The sequence below is a fragment of the Rousettus aegyptiacus genome, unplaced genomic scaffold, assembly GCF_014176215.1.
Source record: "Rousettus aegyptiacus isolate mRouAeg1 unplaced genomic scaffold, mRouAeg1.p scaffold_m13_p_1, whole genome shotgun sequence".
In the NCBI taxonomy this organism is placed as follows: domain Eukaryota; kingdom Metazoa; phylum Chordata; class Mammalia; order Chiroptera; family Pteropodidae; genus Rousettus; species Rousettus aegyptiacus.
This window is the reverse complement of record NW_023416284.1, coordinates 176,830,082-176,846,395: the sequence shown is the minus strand read 5'-3', so window position 1 is coordinate 176,846,395 and position 16,314 is coordinate 176,830,082. Positions and strand designations below refer to the sequence as shown.

Sequence of the window (16,314 nt, the reverse complement as noted above, 5' to 3'; positions counted from 1 at the left end):
ACTAGGCCTGCTTCAAGATCAGCTGAACTTCAAGATGCTGTAAGGCATTTGAGGGACCTCTCGGTCACACATATGTGTACTGACAACTTGTCCTGACCCTGTAATGAACCTCTTTTACAAAAGATCTCCTACCCGGGCTCCCTTTTTCTCTAGAGTCTCCTTCATTGAGTGACACCTTCTTTAAGACTCAGAAGGTATTTGTTCTGATTTCCTACCTGGTGGTTTCTCCAGTGATTTAGAAGTCTGCAGAAGATGGGGAAAGGGAAGGATGCTCTTCATTGGCACAGAAGACATGGGGATTCAAGCAGAACAAAATGCTTGAGGCTTCAGTTCCATTTACCAAAGGAGAGAATCTCTTTAAAGTCTTTCAAGATTTTTAAATAAAAATGTGTTTAAATGCGCGCGCGCGCACGCGCACACACACACACACACACACACACACACACTGATCAATTTTAACTTCCTGATGTATTAAACTTAGACCCTCAGATAAATATTTGTCATTCCTGGGCTTTCACCAGAAGATTTTGCCTCATAAAAAGTTATCAGTAGGTCAAATGTCTCACAAGGGATGAATCATGGTCCCTGATTTTTCACCGGCTTTTATTCTACATATGAATCAGTGAAATTGTAGCAGGCTTTTCTTGGTGGGAACTGTACCTTTTAAATATGGAAACAAAGGATTCCTTTGTAAAGGCTCACCTTTAGCTGGTAGACTGTAGAAAATACTGTCAAACTTCAGAACTAAACAACGCTATCTGTGACCCCTGGAAGTCTTGAAGTCATGTGTAGTGGTAAAAGTCAAGATGTAAGCAGAACTTAAAAAGACCCAGTTCCGTGGCTGAACAAATTGTGAGGAGCATTGTAAGAGAAAATTCTTTGACTGGTTCAGAAGTTGCAGCTAATACAAGTTTCTTGGACAGAGTGTTAGTTGAAAGAGAGGCTATAATTTTAAAAGTCCCTTTGGCATTCTGCTAAAATCAAAGTAGTTTCCTACCACATTTTGATTGAGGGATGTGGTTTGAATTGGATATTTTTTGTCCCATGCTTAAAAAGAATTGGATTCTGCATCTGTTGTTATTGGTTATTGTGTTCTATCAGAGAGGATTATCCTTATGAGGAAGTAATCTGATGGGTAATATTGCAATTCAATTGTGCTAAACTCACACATACTTAGTCTTTTCATTTTCTTCTTGCCAGGGGACAAGAGAGTGTGCTCCTTGTGACCGAGGTATGTTGTGGTGTAATTCTCACATATGGAAGCTTCAGGTTAGCTGTGAGCTAAATAGAAGTTTTTATATAGTATGAATTCTGTAGTGGGGCCAGGAAGTAACTCTGAATTTACTGAGAGGAAAATGAAGATTCGGAACTGAAACTGGTCTTGATTTGAGCTAAGATTATAATCTCCACTGATGTCAGGAGATCTATTTTTTTCATCATTTGTTTCCTCAATCTTTCGTAACACAAAATCAGTACAAGACTTTCTTAACATAGGCTGATGTAGATCTGTTTCGCGGACAAATGAGTAGGACTCCATGAGAAGATAATCTATTTTCATTTTTGCATGCCTGATCTAAGAAATCATGACAGTTATTTATGTAAATAGTTACTTAAAAATATTACTCTTAGTTGATTTTTAAAATGGTAAATTTTAACCTTTCTCCCCCATTTCCTGGAAAAATTAGAACATAAACTAACTTTTGTGTGTGTGTGTGTTGTGTGTGTGTGTGTGTGTGCGCGCGCGCAGTCTGTTGTCTAGGATTATTTCTTTGTGCCATCTTCTGAGACTTATGCTTAGTAATCTTGAAAAAAAATTCAAAATAATTTTCTTATTATTCATAATGCAACGGTTAGTGTTTTAGTTTGGTTGCACTCCATATCATATTGATCAATCATAGTGCATATATTGGAATTCAGTAATAGCTGACCATTATTTATTTGGCTGTGCTCCAAAGCCATGACATTAAATGCTTAAATTGCTTAATTTTTCTAAAGTGAGACCAAGAACCTAAAATAATACAGTAAAATAGAATAAGGTAAAATATCACCTGGTCTCAAGTCTTGGATTTTAGACATTAGAACATTAAGACTGAAGAGAATTTGGGTCTTAAATGAAGTCTCAGGGCTAACTTCTAGCAGAGAGAAGGGAGAAAGAGAGGTTCAAAAGTTAAGCAAAATTCTTCATTGAAGGATTTCTTAGGGCTGCTAATATGCTAATGTAATATAATATTGTAATATTGCAATGGTAATATGCATTGTAAATATCCAACATGGGAAAATTTTTAATTATGGGGAATTTTAATAAACAACATTTCCAAATTTATTGGCCAAATAAGCCCTTTTCGACAGAATGTTGAGCAAGCCTTGTGTTCATCAATCATACTTTAGAAATATTGTTCTTTAGCTTACCCAAAGATCCTTTAACCAACTATCGTGTTTTGTTCTTTTTTTAAATAAGTGAAACAAAGGCTTAACAGCTATATATCTACATCTTATTTGGATAGTTGTTCCATGGATTCAATAGAAATGAGAACTTAGGCCACTAATGAGAATTATATATATACGCGCAACAGTAAAAATTTTGGGGATTGTTTTTGTCCTGAATCTTCAGGATATGTTAGATTTGATTCCTAAAATAATTAAGTGGTAAAGGAGAGAGAGGCTTAATTCTCAATAGGTAAACCATAAACAAAAAAAAAGGCAGAGTGATTAGAAACATTTTGTGACGTGAACAAAATTTTTAATTATATGAACATATAATTAAGCCATGAACCATGAACTTCTTTTTGCTTCTTCTTATTCAGCAAGGCCTATGCAAATATTGATGATGACAATTGTCAATTCCAAATAACGTGTTTCTGTAGTTACTATTTTACATAAAACTAAATATATTCACTTATATTTAAAAAAAAAAAAGTCATATCCAAAGAAAACATCATCAGGTTACATCAAGACTGTACAGATGGATTAGCATTCATTTGAGACTTTTATTATTCTGCCCCCAGGAGTGCGTTAGAGCTGTGAGGACAGAGATTTATGCTGGTCACCCGAGCTGTATTCTCAGCACTTAAAATAATAATTGGCACAAAGTAGATGCTCAGTACATATTTATTGACTAAAGAAATTTAGTTTATTTTATCAACTAGTTATATTTTTTATTGAAAAGGTAATGCAGACATACATTTACATTTTTAAACTTTGTATAAGAACACACGATGGAAAATTATGTTTATTCCTCACTCAAGATGTTCAGATTCCCACCAGAGAAGCAACCAGTTTGTGCAATGTTCTTCTGGAATGTTCTGTGCACATTTAAACATGTATACATATATATGTATATATAAATGTGCATATATACACATACATAGTTATTTTTACAAAGGTAGAGACCCACAATATATATCGTTCAGCATTCTAATTTTTTTCCACTTAAATATCTGTCTTGATGACATATATATTAAGAATTGTCTTCTGGTAAATGAAGTATATCTCACCGACAATTTACTTTTCGTCTCTTTAGGACTGAGGTTGGCTCTATTTTCATATGTTATAAACTATGTGTGTTTCCTTTCTATGAATTGCCTCTAAATTCTGCGTTGAGTTTTCTATTGGTTTAATGGTCTTTTATAACTGATTTGTAAGAGGTCTTTATTTATTAAGGAAATGAGTTCATTGTCATATGTTGAAATATTTTTCCCAGTTGACCAATTTGTCTTTTGACTTTGTATGGTATTTTTTTCTATGCAGAGAAAAACATTTTTTATGTAGTCACATTTACTAATCTTTCTGAAATTTGGGTTTTGCTTAGAAAAGCCTTTTAATTCCCCCAAATAAATAAATTTTTCTATATTTAATTCTTATAATTCTATTATTTTATATATTAAAATCTTTGATTCACCTAAAATTTATTTTAATGAGAGACAATTTTATTAGATGTGTTTTTACATGGCTAGTTAGTTGAATAAGCCATACCGCTCTTATTGATTTTAAATGTCAACTGTTTCATATTCTAAATTTCAATGTATTTAAATATTCATTAAAAATTAATTTTGTTATTATGGAAAATTTCAAACTTAAAAGTAGATAGTGAATAGTGAGGAAGATGACTTTTAGGCAAGATTTTGACATTTTTGGCTTTAGCTAAGACTAGAAACTCATTTCTTTCAACCTAACAACTTCATATGTATAACTTGAAAATACCAAGGTTGTTTTATTTAACACCATTTCTCCACATTGATACCAACAACAACAACAGAAAAAGAAGGCAAAAAACAACCATCTCCAAAAGGAATACTTAAAACTTACTTTAAAAAGGTAATTTTTAAATGCTGAAACAGTGATGACTGTAAGGGACAAAATATCAAACAATATAATTTTATTTCCCTTCTTGCTGTCCTACTGTTATTCTGTGCTCCACGATCTTGGGAATTCTTATAACTACCTGGAAAAAGTTGAGTTACTAAAGACAATGTCAACGGAAATTATTTAGTCAATTTTCTAACAGCTTAAATGGATTTCTAATTTTTTTCCAGTAATTTATAGACAGAAGCTATCACTTGGATGATAGTACATATTGGTATATTTTGTTATTTTGTGTTTCTGGCAATCTTTTTATTTTTATCTTAATCATTTTTCAGTATATTCCTAGTTAGATTTGGTGAACTGAAGGCATAGCCAGTGTCAAAATATACTGTGTTAAAAATATAATCACTGTCGGAAATGAGAAAACAAGCCACAGACTTGGGAAAAATATTTGCAAAAGATATTTGATAAGGTACTGCTATCCAAAATATACAAGAAATAGTTAAAGCTCAACGAAAAAAAATAAACCACACAATTAAAAAGTCAGCAAAAGAGCTGAATATACCCCTCAATAAAGATACAGATGATATATAAGCATATGAAAGATGCTCAACATTTTCTGTTGTTAGCAGAATGAAAATGGAAACAATGGGATACCACTACACACATACATTGCTGATGGGAATGCAGAATAGTGCAGCCAGTTTTAGAAGGTAGTTTGGTGATTTGTTACAAAACTAAACATGTTGTTACTATCCTTCAATTGCTTTCCTTGGTATTTACCCAAAGGAGCTGAAAACTTATGTCCACACAAAAATCTGCACAACAGATGTTTACAGCAACTTTATTCACAATTGCCAAAACTTGGAAGCAACCAAGATGTCCTTTACAGGGGAATGGATAAATAAACGGTGGCAGGCTAGACAACAGACTTGTTTAGGACTAAAAAGAAATGAGCTATTAAGCCATGAAAAACGCGACGGAAACTCACATGAATATTACTAAGTGTAAGAAGCCAATCTGGGATGCCTATAGACTTCATGATTCAAACTATGTGACATTCTGGACAAGACAAAACTCTGGAGACAGTAAAAAGATTAGTGGTTCCAAGGTGGTCGGGGCAAGGGAAGGATGAATAGGCAGACCATGGCGGATTTTTAGGGTAATGAAAATATTCTTTATGTTACTATATTGGTGGATACATGCTGTTATAGATTCGTCAAAACTCATAGAATAGAACGTACAACACCAGGAGTGAATCATAAGGTAAACTATGGACTTTGGGTGATAATGATGTGTCAGTGTAGGTCATGGTAACACTGCACTGCTCCAGCGCAGGAGAGGCCGTATGTGCGTGGAGTTAGTGGGTACGTGGGGGCACTGTACTTTCTGCTCAATTTTGCTGTGAACTTAAAATTACTCTAAAAAACAAAGTCTATTAAAAATGTAATCGATGAGATTTGCATTGGTCTTGATATTATGGTCATGTTATTGGCAAAATTCTTTTAAAGAAAAATTAGGAAATTTGGTAGCTGTCACATAATAGTGATTGAATAAAAGATTGCTGTATAATGCATTTCATGATAGACTATATCAGAAATCTCAGCTCTTCACAAAATTCTCTATGGAATCAGAGAACCCATTTTGTGACAGAAATTGCCACAAAGAATCTGCATATACTCAGGATTTGTACTATTAAAAACACCAGATATAGCCACCTGATCAGAGTTTGACTTGGCTGTCTTACCCTGCTCAAAAAGCATTTCACATAAATGAAGCCATGTTACTGCCATGTTTATAATCCTCCACCTAAGGACATTTCAAAAACTTGATCTGAGCCTACAAGATACGTGTGGTCTGGCCCGGGCCTGCCTCTGACTTGTCCGTTAACTCCCTCCCTCACCCTGTTTTAGTCACACTATCTTTCTTTCTGTTTCTCAAAATTATGTAGGCTAATCCCATAGTAAGAGGTTACCACCCCAAGAAAAGTTTTGCTGAGGTAAATGATGTTTAATAAATACAATGTAGTGTACAGTTTGCTAAGTTTTGACATATGTCTATAACCATGAAACTATCATCACAGCCAAGGAAATGTAGTCGCTCTCTCCAACTTATCCCTCTTTTCCACATCCTCAGGCAATCGCTGTTCTGATTTTTTATTACCGCAGATTATTATGTATTTTCTAGGATTTTTATGTATTCTTTTTTGTCTGGCTTATTTCACTCATAATTATATTAAGATTCTTCCATGTTGTTACATGTATCAATATTCTATTTCATTTATTTATTCAATGGAGCAATATTCCATAATACAAATCTGCCATCATTTGCTTATGCATTCATTTAAACAATATTAGCGTTATGATCCATGGACATGATGTATCTTTCCATTTATTTAGGCCTGCTTTAGGTCTTTCTCAGCAATGCTTTTCAATGTAGAGATCTTGCATGCTTTTGTTAAAGTTATCTCTAAATATTGTTTGGTGGTATTATAAAGGGAATTGCTTTTAAATATTATTTTCAAATTAAGTTTTTGCTTCACTCAGAAATATAATTGAATTTTTATTTTTATATTAATTTTCTATCCTGCAACCATGGTCAATTCAATGATTAATTCTTCTTCTTTTTTTTTTTTTTTAATTTTGTTAGGGTTTTATACATGGATTCTTAGAATTTCCCAAATAATGTTTTGGTTTTTAAAAAATAATTTTTAAGTTTTTCTTTCTTTCTTTCTTTTTTTTTACTGAGGAAAAATAGCAGTCTTTAATATTTTGAAGCTGGCCTGGCTTCAATAAGTTTTCCTTTAGTAGATAGTTTTACCTCTTCCTTTGCAAGTCTTTAAGTCTTTTAATTTTGTTTCTTCTTAACTTATTGAACTGGCTAGTACTTCCAATAGAAGGATAAACAGAAGTAATGAGATAAGACATTCTTCACTTTGTTCCCAACCATAGGGAAGTGTTTAATGATCCACAATAAATATAGTGTTATTTGGAAGGTTTTTAGTAGATGGCCTTTTATTGAAGTTCCCTTCTACTACCTTCAAACTTTGAATTTTCTTTATTTGTATGTTCATTTTTAAATCATGAATAGATATTGAATTTTGGCAAATGCACTTTCCATATCTATTGAAATGATCATATGTTTTTCTCCATTTATTCAGCTAATATAGTGATTAATTTTGATTGGTTTTCAAATGTTCAAGTCCCCTTAGTCATTATATAATGTCCTTCTTACATATCACAAGACTCGATTAGCTAGTAGTTTCATTAAGAATTTTTACAGCTTCATGTGCCCATTGAAAAGCCCAACACTGGCCAAGGAGATGGAATGCTCAGTGCCATCCTTTGGGGCTCAGAAGTGAAACCAATTTTCCTGGGAACAGGTTGGGGTGAGAGTCGGGAAGAGAAGATTTACCATAACAAACCAGAGAATGTTGCCTAAGAAGGGAAAACAGATACAGAAATAATATGTCCACTTCGTTGTCAGACCATGTTTTGCAGACTTTGACCATTGGGTTCTTACTCCATGATACTCATTTTATTCACCTATCATGTATGTTATTATTCAATTCACTTATTATTATTATTATTATTTATGCCTACCGCATCTGGTCTTCCTAGGTGGTCTCCCATCCAAGTACTAACCAGGACCGACTGTGCTTAGCTTCCAAGATCAGACGCTGGGCTTGTTCAGGGTGGCATGGCTGTAGAATATGGACCATGGCTCCACTGGGGCACGAACCCAGGATCTCCTGCATGTAAAGCAGACGTGCTAACCACTACACTGTGGAACCACATCCAAACAATTTTTTTTTTTTACACCTATAGCACCTGACCTTCCTCGGTGGTCTTCCATCCTAGTACTAACCAGGTCCGACCCTGCTTAGCTTCCGAGATCAGATGGGATCAGGCATGTCCAGGGTGGCATGGCTATAGTCAATTATTATTTTTCACCACTCTTTTTTTTTTTTTTGAGCTTTATTTTAAAACCAATGTATTTATATCAACTCCTGTTAAAAAAGAATTTTTGCATCTACGTTCATGAGGATACTTGTCTACAAATTTCTTTTCTTGTAATGTCTATGTCAAGTTCTGCTGTTATAAAAAGAGTTGGAAAGTATTCCTTCTCTACCTTTGGAAAGGTTTTGTAAGTTTCCTTTTTTTGATGTGTATTATGTTTTAATTCTCCAAAAATTGGGGGAAAAAATGAAATGTACATATTATTTGCTTTCCTAAAATGTTTATCTACTATGTATGTTCACGAGTGAAAAACTGTGCATCAACTGTAGGTTTTATTTATCCACATATTGTAATTACTTTCTTCTAAAACTAGCACAGATATTTGAAGTATCAGAACAGTAGACCAAAGCTAACACTTATTCATGTATGTGTGTGTGTGTGTGTGTGTGTGTGTGTGTGTGTGTGTGTGTGTGTATAATTTGTTTTAGAAAATACATAGTATCCAGGAAGTTCTTTACTGAGTATAGAATGTGATAGCTGGATTTGAGCAACTTTTCTTATTATTTCTTAAAACCGATTGTCTAAAAACAGTACATCTAAAAACTACTGTTATTCTTCTTAATCACTGTGACAGGAGTTAAGAATATTAAAAATTGTTCAAATTCTCATAGTCACCAAAAGCTTTAGGGGAGCCAGGTTTCTTGGCGTCTTGAAAATAGAGTTTTTCCTCAGGGCTGTTGCAGCCAGTTGGACCCATTTCAGTCTCATCAACTTTTATTTTATCCAATCGCATTCTCTGCACAGTGTAATGAGCTGTGAAGTAGCCAAAAGATAATCAGAGAAAAGAAAAAAAAATCAAGATCTTGGGTTAGACCTAAATTGGAAAAAGTCTCACAGTAGCTGAAAAGAATTCTGTCTTTTAGTTTTGCTTCTTCGATACACATGCAGTATGGTCAGCTTCTAGGATTTATAAATTGCTCAGCATTCATTTTTGTTTTCTTTAAAATTTTTCTTTGTTATTGTCTGTGATAACAACAAATAAATAAAAAGGAGATTTGTGGGTTGAAACCCCAAACAACAGAAGGAAAGTCTTTTTGAAGAGAGTACTCTTATGGTATAACCATGCTTTATATTTCTAGAAGAAAGTATGAATTTAAAATATTATTGACTTCGAAAGGGGAAGAATGAGAACAAATGTTTGTGCTGTGATTTAAAATTTTGGGAACTTTGGAATGATCACCTCTTGAAACCCAAGGATTTTCTGGTTTTGTGTTTGGGAAGCCCATGCTTGAAGCTGTGCACTGGCATGCTATTTGTATCAGCAGGCCCTTTCTTCAAATGCAGTCTTGCTGACCGTGGAGTTATCACACCCGAAACCAGTTGTTGCTTTTAGAGTTTTTTTTTCTTTTTAATTTAAAAATAGGATATTTTCCCCTTCATATCTGAATTTAATTCTGTGCCTCTCACACACTGATAAAAAGAAGACATGACCCATACTTTGATTTAGCTTGGAAAGTAATTGACAGCAAGAGAGAACCCTGAAGCCAGAGGAAGGGACTTGAGAAGGAAATAGTGCCTGAGAGGGGCCATATTATCATCTGTTTTCATTACAGAGAAATGTCTCAAGACTAGAGTAGAAACAATGTTTTGGACAAATATATTAAAAGAATGTTTAGTAGGCACATTTTCTTGTCATGTTATGATGAGAAACAGATGTAGATGCTGTTAAATCATATCAAGTATGAACTGCCTGTGTACCCCGTGTATATGTGTAAATATTTAACTAGAAAAACAGTCATATAAGAACTACTCTGGAGTAATCTTGGAAGCAGGAAGCCACAAATTATAGGTCTGAAATTTACCATGCATGGCTTATGAGTCCAGATAAGTAAAACCAAATGAAGAAACAATTAAGTTTTATAAATAGTTCATGTTTTTTTTTGGGGGGGGAGGGGGTAAGGGGAGGGAAGAGAAAGGATTAGAGAGAATTGTAATATACTTCCAATACAATCAGTACGTTTAAACTTTAACCAGAGCACTAAGAATCACATAATAGGAATTTAGTTATGCATTTGAATCTAGGGTATATTATCAACTTACATAGGAAAAATTACTGCGGAGACATAGCTTATCCTTAATTACGTTCTAAAGTCAGCACGCAAGGCAAAAATCATATGTAGTCAGACTTATGCTTGACTATCTCCCAGGAAGGCCTCCTGTTGGAGACAGACACTCATAGTCCTAACAGCTAGTGTTGGAACAGATCCCCGCATCTTCTGTAGGTTCTGGATGATGAGATTGGCTTTAGTTTATGAGCCAAATGGTGGTGTGGGGGAGGGAGTGAAAGATAATTATTGACATCAGCGTGTGTTATATGGAAATTATGTATCTTGAAAACCAGAAGCATGCTGTGATTCTAGTCATGTGGAAATGAAAACAGATTTGTACCTCCATCTCACTCATAATCTTGGTTTTACACTCCTTGAGGGGAAGAGTGGAATGAATTTGCTCTAATTTATTGCTTCATTTGTTTTTGGGTTTAATTTCATTTCATGAAAATAATGTCATCTCATTACCTCTCATGCTTCAAATTATTGACATATAGTCTCCATATAGTGAAAGGCACAGGTCTTAAGACCTATGATTCTACGAGTTTCGACAAATGCATGTAGTCACATAACCACACTGTTACCAAGATACAGAATATTTTCCTTCATGCCCCATTACAGTCAATCCGCCACCCTCCCCTCTCACCAGAGGCAACCGTTGCTCTGATTTCTTTCTCTATAGGTTAGTTTTGTCTGTTTCGAATCTTCATATCAGTGGCATCACATGGCATGTACTCTTGTGGATTTGGCTCCTTTCATAATGCGTGTGAGATTAATTTATGTGGTCGCATGTAGCAGCAGTAGTTCATTTCTGTATAGTGCTGTCTATCCTATCACATGAATAAATCACAATTTGTTTACCTCTTTTTCTGTTGATAGACGTTTGGGTTGTTTCCAGCTTGAGACTATTATAAACAAAGTCACTATGAATATTCATGTGCAAGTCTCTGTGTGGATATGTTTTCCTTTCTCTTGAATAAATACTGCAGAGTAGGACTGGTAGTCATAGGGTATTAATATTTCACTTTATGAGAAACTGTCAAATATTAGGAAAAAAAATGGTTGTAGCTTTTTCCATTCCCATCAGTAAGGCATGAGAGTTGTGGTTGCTCCACATCTCACCACCATCTTTTCAATTTTTGTCATTGTAGTATCTCATTGTGGTTTCGTTGCATTTTCCTAATGGTTCACTAATTGAACACTATTTCATGTTCTTATTGGCCATTTGTGGATCTTTTGTGACATGTCTGTTCGGATCATTTGCCCACTTTTAATTAGCCTATTTGTCATTTTGTTATTGGATTGGAATAATTCTTTAAATGTTCTGGACATATGTCTTTTGACAGATATATGTTTTATGAATATTTTCTCCCAGTCTTTGGTTTATTTTATTCATGTCATTTTTGATAAACAGACTTCTTTTTTTTTTTTTTAACTTAATGTTTTCTATGTCCTGGGTATACAATCTTTGCCTAGCTCAAGATTTTGAAAATATTCCTTTATCTTTATATTATATTCTGGAAGCTCGATAGTTTTAACTTTTATGTTTAGTTCTATGAATTAGGAATTGAAGTTAATTTTTTCTCATATGGACAACCACTTATTCCAGCAGTATTATTGAAGTCTTTTCTTTATGCATCAATTTGCTTTGGTGCTTTTGTTAAAAATCAATTGACTATTAAAGCATATATTTCTTAACTCTCTTCTTTCTTTCATTGCCGATTTGCATATTGTTATACAAATATCGCAGTCTTAATTGTTATAACTTAATATAATTATTTATTTATTTATTAATTATTTATTACATACTTAAATGGAAAACAGTATATTTAGCTCCGGGGTAATAACAAAATAAGATATGATCTACTTTTTATAGAGCTTCTTCATAATTATGAATAGACACATTACGAAATCCAAAGTTCATTCTGAAATATCAAAAAAGTCTCCAATATAGTTTTGTATTAAAATTTAAATGCACTCTAATTCTTCAAATTGGTGGTCCGAGTATGGGGGGATTTATGGTTATTATCCACCAACACATTGTCATAATGCCTCATACTCTTCTTCTCATTTGATGGAAAGTAAAGTTCATACTAGCTGTATGGCTAGAATATACATATTTGATTATATGCACATCTTCTGAGAATATTCTAGAATCATACTGATTCTTTCAAAAAGATAATACTTAAAGTAAAACTATTTGAAAGCCAATATACCTAACAATTTTGACCTGCAACCCACCCTTATTTCAATAAAATAAAAAGTATTTTGTTAGAGATCGTGGAGTAATTTCACAGGGGGTGATAAGGCGGAGAAGGTCGCTTTGGTGCCTCATGTGTGAAATGCAAATACATGCTTATTGTTCTGAAATTATTTCTTCATCTAGAGACACTTTTGAATCAGGCAGCAATCTGTTTTCTCACCTGACTAAGGTTCACGATCCTTGTTCAGAGTGGAGGCACAAGAAGGAGAAAGGGACCCGCCAAAGGGCAAGTGGGTGGCGCTTCCGTTCAATGCAGGATGGGCAACCCCGTCAGCGTTTTACTCAGCGCCACTGAAATAAGGTTAAGAACTGACACGTTTTAATCTTCATTCTAGGTTTCTATATTTTGATTTTCATTAATTTCCCAATACATATTTACTTTAAAAACTTTAAATGGACTATCTTCCCTATCCGAAGACAGATAAGGCAATCAGTATCCTATGGCCAAATACAGGAGCCTGGGGGACCAGATATCAGCTCTCAAGCTTGGTAGAGAGCTGTACGACTAATATGGGACTTAGGACAGTGTCATCATCAGTGGCGGAGACTGGCCTGTTCCCATCCGTGATCCTTGCCACAAGGAAATTGATTTAAGCCTCTGCCCCTTGTTGTTCACCATGACTTAATGTTTTATAGTATAGTTATGTTTGGAATAAAGATCTTATCATTGATTTCCATGCAGGGATTCTCTGCTACTTGTAACTCAGTTTACTCATGTTAATAAAAAAGCTGTTATTAGAGAAAACCCTTGGCTTTGTGGTGTTTAGAAGATTTTCCAATTTCTAAGGATTTCTTAGAATTTTATCTCTGCACCTTTTATCGGCCCTCTCTTTCCCTAGGAAATGTCATGTCACAGGAATGCTTAGTCCCATGTGCCACAGAAGTGTTGTACAAATATTTACCAGACAACACGACTGTTAAGATCTTGAGGTATAAGCAAAACCAGTTGCTGCTTCTGTTCTCCCGAAACTTTCTGTCTGATGTGGAGACGTGTGTTAACGAAATCACACACTAGTAAAGGCATAGTCACAAAGTAGGTGGGGCCTGCAGGGAGAAGAACCCTAAGACCGTTAGCGATAAGAAGTATTTTTAAGGATTTCCTTTATCGACTTGCTCTTATCTCATTTTGTCTTTTCCAATACTGAAAGCAGCTTTTCAGGATGCATTTTTCATGGAAAGAGTTGAGATCGGCTGGTGAGATGATCAACACATAGAAGAATTCAATTAGAACCACGGCAATTAAGATGTTTCTGATATTGTATTTCCTTAATATACATTAAAGGAAAAACAACATTTCCTTTCATGTTAGAAGAGGCAAAGAATTCTGAGGATACTAAGGCTAGAGAGAGAAACATGAGAGAAAGGAAAGGTTTAAAAAAGTGAGATGTCAAAATGTTTTCCAGGTAGCTAGATCTGATCTTTGATTTGTTTGTCCTTAGTATCTTTTTTGGCACTATGTATGGAAGTATATTGATATATTCCTTTGTATTTCTATTTATTGGATCAAACTTATGTGTACGTTACCATCTCATTCGCCTCCCCGATGCGCTGGGCATTCTTTTGGAAGAACAATTGGGCACAAGGTCATAATATCTGATCTGATTCTTCTACTGTCATTTACCTAGGCAAGTTCTCCTGACTTTGCTCAGTTTCTCTAGCTCTAAAATGAGCCGATAATACTCCAGGGATTTGTTTTTATAGTCAAAGTAAAATCAGATTAACTTTGCGTAGAGTGCACAAATGTAAGTGATGTGATTATTAGCGCAGGAACAGGAGTCCCTCCCTTCGAAATGTCAGAGAGAAGATCGAGGTCTGTGGCAGAAGCATCTTGTGGAGCAGAGGCAGAAACAGGAACAGAAGATGATTTCAGCTCCTGGGGCTTTCTGTCTCTCATCTGTGCATACATACAATAACGCTCCATTTTGGAACTTATTTGCTTACATCATAATACAGAGAAACATTAACTGGAAAAGGATTGGGCTTAAAAGGGACTAGATTTAACTCAAAATACCTTAATAGATAAAATACTATAGAAAAATAATAAAGGAAACTGTTTCAAATGTTCAATAGGGCAGATTTTTTGGAGGCACGATTTAAAATACAATCTATCTATTCTTTAGATTCCCTAAGACATGTGTGTGGCATGGATTTGTTGTCATAAGGTAAATAAAAATGCATACTTAAAAGAAATTTAAATAATTTAGTTGAATAATAAGTTATTTTTATATTTAGAAATTAATATATCAATTTATTGATTATATGAAACTAGAGAAAATAAAGAGATAACAGATTAGGAAACAGGGTAGATTGTGGTGCCATTTATCGAGATGAGGACGAAGAACACATTTTTAAGGAAAGATGATGAATTCATTTATTTTATGCATTTAGGAAACTGTTACATGCCAATGGGGGATGGCCATTGGGCAATTGGATGAATATTTGAAGCTCTCGAAATGAAATTCGGGTTCGAAATATGAGTTCGGGACCCATCAACACTGGCGATAGTTAAATAAGATGCAGCCTGAGAAAGTAAGAACATGAGCAGGACCCCAGCAGACACCAATATTTAAGGGATTAAAGGAGACAGGAGGGAGCAGGGCATCTGCGGAGAGAGGACGGGAAGGCAGAGAGAAGCCTGGGAGAAACCGGAGTCTCAAAAACCGAGGAAGAGGAAACTGGGAGACAGGATGCCGTGCTGCGGGGAGGGTGGGAACAAAGAGGCCGAAGGTGCGCATTGAATTCAGCAGTGGGAAAATGCCTGCTGGCTTTGACGTCAGCGTCCTGACAGCCGTGAACCTCAAGTCCACTTGCAGGTCTTTGAGAACCAAGTTCATGGTGGTAAGAACTGGGGCAGAAAAAAAAAAGCAAATTCCTTTCAAGAAGCTTGACTGGAGGGAAGGTTAGAAACAAGCAGTGACTAAAGAAAGAATTTTTTTAGAGGTAGGTGGGATTTAAAAATGGTTATGCGTCGAGAAGAAAAAGAGTGGGAAGTGATACATAATATTTAATAAATGTTAGCTTATTTTTCTGTTTTTGGAAATCATCTTATTTGATAGAGATGGTATGTTTTAGCATGTATCAAACTGCTTCCCCATACGTCCCTTTACAAAACTTTCCTCATCTAAGATGACTGGATATACTTGTAAGGCAGGCAGTTCCTCATTTCTTAAAAAATAAATGTACATATTTATACTTTTAAAATGAGAACTAAGAAGAACTGCGTAACCCATGTCTAATGGCCCATCCCTATGTCCACCTGAAAACAAATTAAAAATTCAAAAGTATTATGAATATTTATGGATAATCTAGAAATTGCATGTGCATATTACCTTCCCATTGTGTAATGATAGGGACTAAAACATTTATAATTTTTTCATTAATGCATTTTCTCAGGAAATCTGAAATTAATATAAAGTATGTTTTATTTTTGGTTGTGTATAAAAATCACTGCTTTGGGAAGGAAGGCTGACTTCTGGATATGTTTTTTAAAAAAGAATGAATTAAGTGATAAAACATTAAATTTGGGACCCCCATTAAAATATTTCAGGAAGAAATATAAACACATTCATCATACATTTTGGCCCCTTCTCATTCTAGTCTTTCCATAATTCATATCTTTCCATAATTCATTACTCTTTCTTTTTATCCCTCTCCCCAAGCTTCTGGAGAGCTATTTTTACTT

General features: G+C 34.7%; 1 protein-coding gene and 1 pseudogene across 7 annotated transcripts in view; one reads left to right on the top strand and one right to left on the bottom strand.

Moving 5' to 3' along the window:
- Nucleotides 1-16,314, top strand: part of IPCEF1 (interaction protein for cytohesin exchange factors 1) — a 140,649-nt gene that overhangs the window by 12,823 nt on the left and 111,512 nt on the right. For 2 of the 7 annotated variants that reach the window (XM_036222922.1, XM_036222920.1), the window contains exon 1: nucleotides 678-1,231. The exons of 4 other annotated variants lie outside the window; for them this stretch is intronic. Coding sequence is in view for 1 of the 3 variants with exons in the window: in XM_016156322.2 (XP_016011808.2) it covers nucleotides 1,201-1,231 (31 nt within the window). In the remaining 2 variants the exon portion in view is untranslated. Of the gene's footprint in view, nucleotides 1-677; nucleotides 1,232-16,314 lie in introns of those variants that run through there. One more of the 7 variants, XM_016156322.2, reaches the window with a different exon arrangement.
- On the bottom strand, nucleotides 8,121-8,239 carry LOC118605839 (annotated as a pseudogene).